Raw genomic sequence first — 13,477 nt, forward strand, 5'->3', positions numbered from 1 at the left:
GGTATTATAATAGATATTATGAACTAAGAATTGTTTTCTGACTTCAAACTGTCCAAATACTTTCCCCACTTCCTTTATGTCCAAATGTATAGCTGAAATTATATGCTTCCCGTCTATTCTGCCACTTCTCTTTGTCTTGTCTCACGCTAAGCTGAAAGAAACTTACGAAGAAACCGGTTTGTTCTCGTATTTTACACAGGGTAAGCTTGAATGAGTGACGTACTATACACAAGTAGGCTACCAAAATTGTTTCCCCCTGCGGGAAAAAAAGACAAAACTAAAAAAAAACTCTCATATTTGGAAAGCCTTATTTTCCACACGGTGGTGTTTTCCACGGGGGAATATTTTCCAGTGGCGGTATTTTTCTGAGTTTTTTTCGTAGGGGGGGGGGGGGGGTAAGTGCCGGCAACCGATTTTACATTAGAAATTGAGATTTATAGTCCTTTTTACAAGTCGAAACTGATTGGTGACCAACCAGCCGTGGGAAGGGGGGTAAACGTCGACTCCCCTCTGTTAGATCATATTCAGCGCAATAGCGCTGCCTAAGTAAAGAAGAACGATGTTGCCACAATGTATTATTTTTTTTTCTTGGACTAGGGCACTTCGTATCGAAGCAGATGTGATAGAAACTTCAAAAAGGACTCCTTCGATTGGAAATTGAATCGGCTAGTGCACTTTTTAATAGTCGAAAGTGATTGGAGGGCAACTAACCCCCCTCCCACGCCCAAACGGTCCCCAAACACATCCAATCAAAATTTTAAGATGGTAATTTTGTTCAACATAGTAGAAAAGTCCGGAAATTGTGTTTTGGAGGCTGGCAAATCCCCCCATCCCTCAGAGCAAGGGTTGTATTTATGCCCTGGGGGATATAAGATTTGTTATAGAAAGCTTTATCGTAGAAACTTCTAAAAGGGTTCATTTGATTCGAAATTGAAACGGCTAGTGCCCTTGTTAATAGTCGAAAGTGATTAGAGAGCAACTAACCCGCCTCCCACGCCCATTCTTTCCCCAAACATATCCAGTAAAAAATTTGAGATAGCCGTTTTGTTCAGCGTAGTTGGAAGTTCCATAAATTTTGTCTTTGAGGATGACACCCCCGCCCCTACAGCCCTCAGGGCAAAGGTTGTAAGTTATGCCCTGGGGTATATAAGGCTTTGATAAAAATCATTGTCGTAGAAACTTCAAAAAGGGCTCATTTGATGGGGAATTGAGAGGGCTAGTGCTCCTTTTGATATTCCGGAGGGCAAATTTCCCCCACGTAAACCCATCATTTCTCCAATCACTTCCGATCAAAATTTTGATATAGCCATTTTGTTCAGTATATTTGAAAAGTATTGAAATTATGTCTTTGAAGATGACGACCCCCCCCCACAGCCCTCAGGATAAGGGTTGTAAGTTATGCCCATTGGTTATATGAGGTCTTTACAGAAAGCGTTGTCATAGAAACTTCAAAAAGGACTTATTTGATTAGAAATTGAGAGGACTTGTGCCTTTATTATCAGTCGAAATTGATCGGAGGGCAAATGCCTTCCCCCGCCACCACGCCGACATTTCCTAAAACACTTCCAATCATAATTTTGAGGTAGTCATTTTGTTCAACGTAATTGAAAGTTCTAGGAATTATGTCATTCAGGATGACAAATCCCCCCAGGCCTCAGGGCAAAGGTTGTAAATTATGCCCTGATGGTATATGAGGTTTTTACAGAAAGCTTGGTCATGTAAAGTTCAGAGAGGGCTCATTGGATCGGAAATTAGAAGCTTTAGTGCCCTTTTTAAGAGTCAACGTGATCGGAGGGCAGCTACTCCCCCCCGCACACACACACACATCGTATTATCCCCAAATGCATCTAATAGAGCCATTTTATTCAATGTAGTCTAAATCTTATATTACATTTGAAACTCTTTGGAAGAGTTTCCTAGCAAGAGCAGTCTTCAAATATAGAGATCTTTATAATGTAAACTTTATTAATAGGAGATGTTTAACTTTTTAAAATTATTATTTATTATTTACAAAGTTTTCGTTTCTTAAACCTGTGGTATGCAGTAGTTGTTGATTAGGTCATTAAAAAACGCATCGTTTTGAGTTGTAGGCTCTATTTACGTTTTCTTAAAATCTGGTTTTCAAAATTTTTGGTTACTATGGGCTGGGAATTTCATTAGAAAAATCGTTAGTGCTCATGACTTTTAAAATTGCTGAATTGTTTTAGATAGTCAGTTTAACAAGTTAAATTTATTTATGTACTTCGCAGAAAAAGTTTTTTTCTATGCAAGGAAAGGAATGTTGGGTATTTTTATAAATGAATGGCTCAATTGGGTTGCTTTTGTAAAAAGAAAATGCCAAATGTACAAACATCTGTTTTGGATGTGATTTATAAAGAAATTGTTAATTCAGCATACATTTTCTTCTGAACCATAAAAGGTATAAGGATGGCACTTCAATCTGTTATTTAATTGTTAAGAGCTATTATTTCAAGAAATCATGGCATGTATAGAGGAAGAGATCAGAATTTCACGGTGGGGGAGGGGAGGGGTCAAAGGAATTTTATGATTCTAAACGTGTGTATTTGTTTGCCCAGGTTTCAGTTTTTCCTCATTTTTTCCTCCAATGGTCAGTTGCTATGTGAAATTGTCTCCCAGGAAGTAAACCTCAGAGGACATATTAAAAACCTGTTCAAAAATACCGCAACCGTTTTTCCTGGATTAAATAGGGCAGTTTCCAAAACTGGAGTACGTGGTACTTGGAACTGCTAAATTTTGCTGTAAGGTGAATTCTTGTGGAAGTTGCCATCATAGCCTTGGGAAGTTGAAACCAACCCCCCTCTACCCCTTCCTTTTGCTGGCACAGAGATAAAGGTTTTGATGTTCCCGTCATTTTTCATCACATCTCTGAATTGAATAATTGTCGTTTCCTAACAGATTTGATTTTTTTTTTAGAATACATAAAATACGTTTATTTTCTATGCCGTTGAAACTCGGCAGTGTTCTATGGCACGAATGAATGAAATTAAAAGCAGCTTTTAGGAGAGCTAGTCTAAAGAAGAGTCTGATAATCAACAAAAAGTAAGCATTTATTACACACTTCCCATATTTTCTGTAAATTGAATGTCTCCTTTATAAAGTTTTCTTGAGGGGAGGGATCTTTGGATGGATTTTAAAAAGAGGAGAATCTTTAAATGGGTACATTTAATTTATGCGACTAATTTCAGGAGAGAATGGACAATTCCAATCCTTTTTCTAATCTGCTTGGAAATCTACCTCCCCAAGAGCAACACCATGAGAAGAAAGAAATTGACACAATTAATCATGAAGAAAAACAAGATTCGGCAGAAAGCAGTAAATGTGAATTGACCATGCTAATGGAAGAAATATTTCTGTTTTCATTTAACCCAGACACAAAAAAATATTTATATTTAGAAGATTTTGCAGGTCAATTAAAGAGCGATGAGGAAATGACTGTTGAACTGGTTGGTCGAGCACTCTTTGACAGACTTTTTCAGCTTAGCTCAGAGTCAAGCGCACCCATAACTGATGCTACCGATCCTTCTATAATACCTTATTTATTTGGTTGTTACAAAAGAGCTGAAGTGGCTGAAAAAAAAGGAGGGAAAGATAAAAGAGTCATAACTTCTTTTCAAAATATTATATTATCGAATGCATTTACAGCTTTGAAAATACCATATTTATTTGAGGGGATAAATATATCAGAAGAAGTTTATGCATTGCTTCAAAGTTCATTTGATCCACTCTTGATTGCTAGAGAATCTTCTATTTATACCTTTTTTAAAGACATTGTTGAAATGTTCAAAGAGGAAGACATGACGAATTATAAGAGTGAGCTATGTCAAGCTTTCTTTCCTTTGTTGGACTTGACTAAAAATAGATTGAAAAAACAGGGATCTTTGACAAAGAACAACGAGTTTTGGCCGATAGTTCGGTTTTTCACTTTTAGTAAAGACTTGGGCGAAGTGCTTATTTTGCATTCAACACCAGCATCAGATAACGGTCGTGAATTTGAAGACACTCTTCTAGGTTTGCTTTTTGCTATTAGCTGCATACCAAAAACAGATTTAGGGCCCTTTGAATACTTTGACAGACCAGCTGATCAGCCACCACAAACTACTGAGTTTACTATGAAATATATTTGGACCTCCTTAAGTTCCCTTCATAGCAACCTGAATGACCTATTTTATAACCTTCTTAAGTGTTGTCGTGACCCAGTGTTGAACTGGCTTGGATCTTGTTTAGAGAAAAACGTTGATAAGGGAAAGCTATGGAACCAGACAACACAAGAATTAACTCCACGCAACTATGTATCAGATAGATTTATGCTAAATTTTTCTGCTGTTTTGCTTCACCTCAGCAACCCTATTGTGACATCTGATGAAAAGTTGGCAAAAGTGGACCCGGAGTATTGTTCAGTGAATACAGAGAATCGAGATGTTGCTCATGAGAAGGGAGTCCATTTGATTGGGATTGAAAAGGAGACATGTTTTTTACCTAGACCTAAGGACTTTGTTACATCTGCTCCAAAGTTCGGGGTGAGTAGTGATCTCTTCTTTATTACTCATAAAGCCTTGGACTTAAGTACTCGATTATTACATGAAAAGCTTGTAAAACTTTCGCAGGAGCTAAACAAATTAGAACGGGCATGGCGTGAGCTCCAAAGTGCAAGGGGAACTAGCACAGATCAAGGAATAGAAATCAAAGAAAGAATGAATATGCGTATGTCTCTTTATTTATCTTTGCGCGCGGCAATGACGGAGCCCAAATTTTGTGAATCATTAATGAATTTTACAACCGGCTCCTCAAAGTGGGCGTGCCAAATAGCAGCCAACAAGAAGTGCTGGGATGATGTGGATGACATCACAGTTTTGTCAGAGGAAAATAGGCTGCCGTTTCTCCCAGAATTTGTTGCAACTAATGTCTGTGATGCAATATTGTTTCAGCGAAGATTCAACGCCTTGAAGATTGAAGAAACAAATGACGACTTGAGTAAGTTTCTTTTCCTTGCTTACTGTTTTTACTTTTATGAATAGATCAGTAATTCAAATTTGATCAGTAGTTCAGAAAAAAATAACTTTGGTTATGCTGGCAGAGAGCACTGCTCTCGTCTTCAACTAATTGATGGACAACCGAGACTAAAGCACCAAGGAAACTATAAATGAAAACTAATTCTATAAATTGCTCAATTGGAAACTTACATAAGTATATACGTCTGAAAAATTAGGGGAAACCGAAAATTCTATTTTAATGAAGAAGATCTTCATTTTTTTTTCTTTTTTTTTGGCAGCGCCCACCAATTTTACAAATAAAGAATTTTTGTCAAAAATCAAAGAGATCTCTAAAAATTGTAACTATCCCGATTGCTAAAGCAGAAAAGATCTCGAAGAATAAAATTAATTGACAGTAAATTGGGTTAAAAATGCAGCGATTGAATGAATAAAATGTAGGCTAATGCTAACAATTTTTCATTTTGATGTCTTTGGTACTTTAAGTAAAGCAAAATTCAGCCAAGACCTGGTAACACATGGTACGAGGGAGGAGGCTGATAATTTTTAGATAGAGTTGCTTGTAAATGTACCAGAAAAATCTAAAAGCCTCAGGCTATTCGCACTATTTGAGATATTATACCTCAATTAGAATCTTGCTCTCTTGTATTTTAGCATGTGGGGTAATACATGCTTGTACTTATATATAAGTAGATAAGTAGTACTTATACTACTTATATAACTACTTATGTAAGTAGAAACAAGAATAGAATTCTTGTTGGTTTATTCTGTGTTACTTAGAGATAGTTCAAATGAACTTTGAATGTACTGGAGATAGATTACAGTTTTAGATTTTCATGGTTATGCTGTGTAATCAGACAGTTCGTGGTAATGAGCTGCAAGTAAGGAGCGATGCGGCTCAATAGTAACCTAAACTGGATACGTCAAAAGAATCAAATTTGGTGCTTATTCAGAACATATAAAACTCATCAAGTTTAATGTTACGAGCCTGAAAAATTTGCCCAATTTATGAAAAAAGGGGAAATACTCCCCAAAAAACCATCAATTGATCTTAATGAAAAGCACAAATCAAATTCAGCATATCAGAGAACCTTACTGTAGAGGTTCCAAGCTCCTATATACAAAAATGTGGAAATTTGCATTTTTTTTTTTTACCAGAAGCAAGATCACGAACGCATGTTTATTTGTTTGTGTTTTTGTTTTGTTTTTCCATGGTTGATTGTATCGAATCATTTATCCTAGAAAATAGGAGGGGGCTCATTTGATTGGAAATCAGAAGTTCTAGTGCCCTTTTTAAGTGACGAAAAATATTGCAGGGAATCTGATCCCCTCCCATGTCCTTTCTTGCTCAAAAGTGTTCCATTCGAAATTTTGAGATAACCATTTTGTTCAGCATAGTCGAAAGATCTAATAACTATCTCTTTGTGATGACCTGACCCCCCATAGCCCTCGGGAAAACGGTTACAAGCTATGGATTCTGTTTATTGTTTAAATAAGATAAGATTTATTCATCACGAAACACACATACAATGTTGCATTTTACTATTCCCCCAAAGGCTCTTTGGCCTGTAAAAAAGGGGAAAATAAATGAGCCACTTACTCAGAGAAGAAAAAAAAAATAATCACTCACAGAGAGAAGAGCAAAAAGGAGAAGAAAAGAAAATATAAATAAAATAAAAATTATAGAAAACAAAACTAAATAGACTAATAATTGAATAGTCTAAATTAATTATGTAGATCTGTAGATAAAATGGACTCCAATGACATAATAAGGAAATATATACACATATACATACATAAACGCATATACACATATAAAAATAGATAAAATGATTTCTAAGAAGCCAAAGAGTTTTAATAATTTTTTTGAACAAACCGAATGAGTGACACCTTCGAGCTGATTCGGGCAACTTATTCCATACAATATAACTCACAATTAAAGGATTAAAGTCTAACCTTACACAAGGAGTAAAAGGAACTTGAATATGATTTTCGGTATTGCGAAGCTTATAATTATTCTGATCAGAGGTGAAAGATGGTGGAACTCTTAGGGGATGGAGGAGATCACCAAGATGGTGAGAAAAAGTAAAACATGCACACGAAAGAATATACAGTGACTCGAGATCAAGTAATGGGATTTGAACGGTTAGTTTCCTTAATGAGGTTTCTGGCTTTATTGTAAACCTTAGAAAGTGGTTTTAACAGTGAAGGTAAGGTTGACATCCATACTCTTGGACAGTAGGAAGCGTAAGATCGGATCAAGGAGTGAAAAAGGATTTCCAACATTGATCCAGGGAAAATATGTTTGAGTTTCCTTAAAATGCCGATACTTCTGCATATCTTCATATTAATCAAATCAATGTGACGCTTGAAAGACAAGTTTTCATCAACAAGAATGCTCAAAAAACGAACATATCGATCTTTAGATCTATGAATTATCCCATTTCGCTTATAAATTTCTGATAACTTTTGATAAATCTGAGAAACAAGCAAAAATGTCAAAAAACTGGACTTTGAATAATTTAGGGTAAGATCATTAGCATCAAGCCATGAAATTACTCTCTCAAACAAGTATTCCAAGTTTAATCGAAGCTCGGATTCACGGTTTCCCGAAGTGCCGAGTGTGCTATCATCAGCAAAACAAACAAGGACGTCAGAAGATGGCGAACTATAGGAAACTGTGGACAAGGGTAGGTTTAGGGTGACAGAGTCTACAACAATGAACAGGTTTCTGCTTTTTTACTGCGTAAAAAAGATCATTTACATAAATCAAAAATAGCACTGGCCCTAAAACTGATCCCTGAGGGACCCCAAAATTCACTTGTAAGGGTGAACGGAAAAGTGGATCGACAGAAATTAACCTATCATTCAAATAAGATTGAAACCAAGAAAATACATTACCCCTAATGCCAAAATGAGACATATTCGATAGAAGAATTTTATGGGTTAAGGAATCGAATGTCTTGCGAATATCCAGGAATATAGCAGCCGGAATTAATTCCGAATCCAATGCAGAACGTATAAAATTCAAAACGGTCATATAGGCATGCTTAGTGGAGTGGTTCGTCCGGAAATCAAATCGAAAATCATGAAGAAACTTTTATATTTTAGAAATTTAAGGAGACGAGAAAGAAAAAATTGAAATTGGTCGATAATTTGCTGGATCATTTCTTGGTCCACCTTTATACAGAACAATAATCCGAGCACGCTTGAGAGCATCCGGAACAATACCATATTTTAATGAAAGATTAACAATTTTTGTTAGAGGCACAACTGTTGAAGGAAGAATAGATTTAACTACCTTAGTAGGAATAGAATCTGGCCCAGATAAGGACGAGTTTTTCAAACCGTTAACAATGTTAGTAATTTCACTTTCTGTTACTGGCTCTAGAAACATAGACTTAACACAAGACGGCCCGAGGTAAGATCTAAAATCCGACTTAGACCGAGATAATGTAGCTGTAGAAGCAATATTCTTACCAATACTAGCGAAGAATGAAGTAAATGCTTCTTGGACATTAAGCTCACCCTCTACAATTCCAAGTTAGACGAATATCCTTATCTCACGCAGCAAAATTATTTAGATAATAGAGAGATTTGGCTTTCCTACACAAGGAATTATATATATTCCGGTAAATCTTAAATTGGCAAAAACGAATAGCACTCGCTGAAAGTGTAGTGCATTTATAAGACCTCCAGAGATTATTTTTCCTTCTCCAGCTTTTGAGAAGTCCGGATGTCATCCATTGGTTTAGAGGAACAATCCTATAAGACCTGCGATTAGAAGATGGTACTTTACCAATGCTAAGAATAGCCTCTTTTACGGTTCCATAAAACGACTCAAATAAACAAGAAACATCCTTATCATTATAAAATAAGCTCCACGAATTTATCGCTAATATAGAACCAAGAAGAGATAACTCATTCTCACCAAACCTAATAGAATAAGAATCAAACACTTGAGCCCGGTTATTATTTCCCCGATTAAAACTGAACCGAGAATATATGGGAACATGATCGGAGATATCAGTAACTAAAACTGAGTTTTCCTTCAAGCAAAGCGTAGAGAAGATATTGTCAATCAAAGAAGCTGTAACATTTGTTACTCGTGTGGGGATGGATGTAGTTGGTAGAGTTCCTGCGGCAAGCATGGTTGAAAGAAAACCGACTGAAGCCGAAGAATTTGAATCCATCAAATTTATATTAAAGTCACCCATTATGATTAACTGACACGGACGTTTCAATATTATGTCAAGTATTTCCTCAAGATTCCGAAGAAACAACGAAACCACACCACTAGGAGAACGATAAATATTGCCTATGATTAGATCAATACCATTAACTCTAATTTCTATAAATTGTGACTCAAAGATACCTTCAAAATTCCTTGATAAGTCATCCCCCAAGCAATAATGCAAATTACTAGATATATAAATGGCAAGACCTCCTTTAGCCATCTTGCAGCGGTTTACATGTTCCATTTTGTAGCCATGGATATCCAATAGCATTTCATTGCCAGAATCCAAAAATGTCTCGCACAAACCAACAACATCAGGTGATCCATCCGAAACAATTTGTCTTAAATTATCTATTGACGAGGAAAGACCCTGAATGTTAAGCTGAAGTGCAGTCAGAGAATAATTTCCTTTGGTAACCTCCTCTCCCTCCAAGTCCGAAACATATTTGCTATTACAAACAGGATTTATATTAATCAGATTTTGATTAACCTGACCCACCGAATTATTCACAATACTAATTAGATCAAAAGGATTATTTTCAAGCTCGCCAAGGCGTCTCTCACCACTTAACATATTGACAAAAGCAGATTTTACTTATGATTAATAGCACAGCAGGTATTATCGGGATGAACCACGAGCATGGAAGAAAAAAAAGTAATTAAAGTAAAAAAAATGAAACGAAATAAAAAGAAATTGTAAAAAAGAATGACTTAGGACAGGGTACGCATCAAGAATATATTAACTAGTCACATACTAATACATTCATGCAAATAATTTATTTTGCGTTTACGAGTTTCACCAGGAACTTTGGCTAGAACTTGTCAATGACCAGACCAAACACTTCTTGGGCCAAAGGTGCTACGAGCCGCGTTTAATAGATCCCGACGCTTTTTAGTTAGGTTTTCTAAAACAAATATACCTGACTTTGCCAACTTACTTTTTGCTGCAAACACTTTACGAGCAGTATCTAAGCTTGAAAATTTCTTTTTCACATTCATATACATATTTTTTTACATATAGCATTGGCGTTTAGGAAGTATACAGATACTTTTGGGGGGAGGAATTTTTTGGTGCCAGAGTAGGTTATATGGGAGGATCTTTTAAGGGAGGAATTTTTTTGGGGAAAAGAATTTTCCATGGAGGGGGAGGGAGGCTACATGGGAGGATCTCATCACGGAGGAACATTTCGTGGGAAAGGAATTTCCCATGCGGGGGGGGGGGGTTGGATTCTCGCCATTATTTAAAATCGATCGTTAAATAAATTAAAAAACAAGTTTATTTTTCAACCGTAAGTAAGGAGCAACATTAAAGCTTAAAACAAAACGTTGCAGAATATATTCTGTCTTAACTCTTCATTTTTTTCAATTCTCAATTTTTTCAACATGTTTCAATTTTTCATTCATATAAATTTCTATCAAACAGTACGTACACAGTGACGTAGCTCAATAGTAACCAAAACTCTTTAAAAACAGAGTTTTGATAACAATAGACAAGTTAAAAGAATTGCATTTTTATGCTGATTCCAGATATATAAGTTCAATAAATTTAACATTAACCATGAAAAGATACGAGCCTGAGAAAATTTGCCCAATTTTGGAAAAAAAACAGGCTAACTCTCTCAAAAATTCAAGTGATCTTAATAAAAATCACGCCGTCAGATTCAGCAAATCAGAAAACCCTACTATAGAGGTTTTAGGCTCCTATGTGCAAAAAACATTGAATTTTGCATTTTTTGCCAGAAGAAAGATCATGGACGCTTGTGCGTTTGTGTGTTTCTTTTATTTTTCGTTTTTTTTTTACCAGGGGTGATTGTATTAAACCAGTGATCGTACAAGATCGACAGAGGGCTCATTTTATCGGAAAGCAAAAGCTTTAGTGCCATTTTTGAGTGACAGAAAAGATCAGAGGGCAACCAGCCCCCCTCCAAAGTTCTTTTTTTTATACAGAGTCGTCCGATCAAAATATATGAGATAGCCATTTTGTTCAGCATAGTTGAATGGTCCAATAACTTTTTCTTTGGAAGTAACGTAACCCCTTCAGCCTCAGGAGACATGCTTGTAAGTTACGAGTTTTGCCCATTATTTAGTGCCATTATTATACTGTGTGATATATGTCGTATGGAAGTATTCAGATATTTGGGGGGGGGATTTTCCATAGTACGAGTTTTCTTTGGGGATAGTATTTCCTGGGGATTGAGCTTTCCACGATAAATTTTACTCGGGGGGAATTTGTCACAATTTTTATGTGAAATTCTTTATATTTGTCTTAATTTTTCTTTGTAATTTTTTACTCAATCTTGCATGTGGCGGTGTTCAGGGAAAATTTTCAGCGGAGTTGAAATCATTTGGAATATTTTTCCTTGGGATGTTGGGAATTCTTTGGAAGAAATCCTCCATGGGGGAATCCCACTGGGGAAATCCTTCATAGATAGCTCTGCGGGATAAATTTTCTATTGGGTTTTTCCACGGGATCATTTTTCCACTCTGGGTGGAGGACTTCAAAGGAAACTTTTTCAACGATTTTTCACACGATTTCAAAAAGATAAGAAATTAGACTTTTTACACTGGAAGTATGCTAAGGAGAATTTTTGAGCTGGTATTGCCGGCAAGAAATTGGGGTTTTCCCACGGGGTTTTTACCTTAGACCTCCATGGGGAGATCTATGGGGGTTTTTCCACGGGAGCATTTTTCCATTGTGGGTGGGGGACTTCAAAGGAAACTTTTTCACCGATTTTTCACATGATTTCAAAAAGATAAGAAATTAGACTTTTTACACTGGAAGTATGCTAAGGAGAATTTTTGAGCTGGTATTTGCCGGCAAGAAATTTTCCGGAGGTATTTTCAGCAAGGATGGAATTGTCCGGGGATATTTTACATGGGAGGAATTTTTCGTGGAAGGAAGGATTCCCATATTAGAGGCAACGTTATAGAAGCAATGTTTATTTTTACTTATTTGCTATTTATTTCTTCCAGTGGCACTTCATTCTGAAGGGGTTGTTGTATAAACTTGGAGGGGTTCATTCAATTAAAAATCGGAAGTTTTAGTGTCCTTTTTAAGACCCAAAATTTATTGGAGGACAACCAGCCCCACCCCCACCCACCCTTCCCCGTTCCCACAAGTGCATCTGATCAAACTTTTGAGGTAGTATATTTGTTGAAAGAAGTCCAAAGGTTAAATAAATCTGCTTCCAGCGTCCAAACCCCCCACGGCCTCAGAGCAAGGGCTGTATGTTACACAAGCTGCCCATTGTTAACGTATGAAGTTTTTGTAGAAGGAGTGGTCGTATTGGAGGAAGCTCGTTCGATTTGAAACCAATAGTTCTAGTTCCTATTTTAAGATGAAAAGCTATCGTAGGGCAACCAGCCCCCCCATCCTCAAGTCCTTCTTCCTCTCCAAATATATTTGATAGAAATTTTGAGATAGCTATTTGGTCCAAAATAGTTTAAACGGCAATTAGCTATGGTTACGGGTTTGCCCCCCCCAGCCCCAGGGCAAGGGCTGTAAGTTATGCAAGTTGGTCATTGTTAACATATGAGGTTTTATGGAAGGGGTGGTCGTATTAACTTTGGAGGGGGGAATTTGATTGCAATGAACTTAAGAGTATGAGTCCAGAGGTTTTTCAAAGCTGGTAAAAGAATTTAAAAAATATAAAGTACTATCAAAGAGAATATCTGATTAACTATTTTTCAAAGGCTAGCAAGCTGCAATATGGGTTTTATTCCAAACAATGCTGTACTCTGGCCTATCAGTATGCAAAAATGAACATTAAAGAGGTTGCAGATAGCTGGGAAAATAATTAAGTGGATTGGTTTATTTAATTCCTGAAGAGAAACCTTGATGTGTCCATCCCTGCTTCTTAGGCTACAGGGACTGCTGAGGCAGCAGCACTTAATCAAACATTAGTCTATGAATATTTGAAAACTGCTCAGCAGAGTTAGAAAAGGGCAATTTTGAAGTTAATCCTGTATGAAATGTAGCCTAAACAAAATTGACATTTAACCCATGCTGAGATCTAAGAAAGTGATAGTTTTTGAAGGTTTTTTGAGGTACTAAGCAGGTCAGTAAACTGACATCACCCGAGATGTGTAGACTTGGAACAATATACTATGCTATTATGGCTGCAGGTATTGCAATTCCCGCCTCCTCCCTTTAGGAACTTTTTGTGTGTTTATTTCAAAGAATGTATGGTCCGTGGTGTATCTACTGGCACAAAAGCTAAAAAAAATTCTT

The 13,477-nt window shown here is 36.6% G+C and overlaps 1 protein-coding gene across 1 annotated transcript in view; it reads left to right on the forward strand.

Annotated features, from left to right (window-relative positions):
- Window positions 1-13,477, forward strand: part of LOC136026079 (ubiquitin conjugation factor E4 A-like) — a gene marked incomplete in the record, with an annotated part of 59,678 nt that overhangs the window by 13,731 nt on the left and 32,470 nt on the right. Inside the window, 1 exon segment of the mRNA XM_065702274.1 lies at window positions 3,207-4,992. Within this exon segment, the coding sequence (XP_065558346.1) occupies window positions 3,207-4,992 (1,786 nt within the window).

The sequence above is a fragment of the Artemia franciscana genome, chromosome 4 (genome assembly GCF_032884065.1).
Source record: "Artemia franciscana chromosome 4, ASM3288406v1, whole genome shotgun sequence".
Classification (NCBI taxonomy): domain Eukaryota; kingdom Metazoa; phylum Arthropoda; class Branchiopoda; order Anostraca; family Artemiidae; genus Artemia; species Artemia franciscana.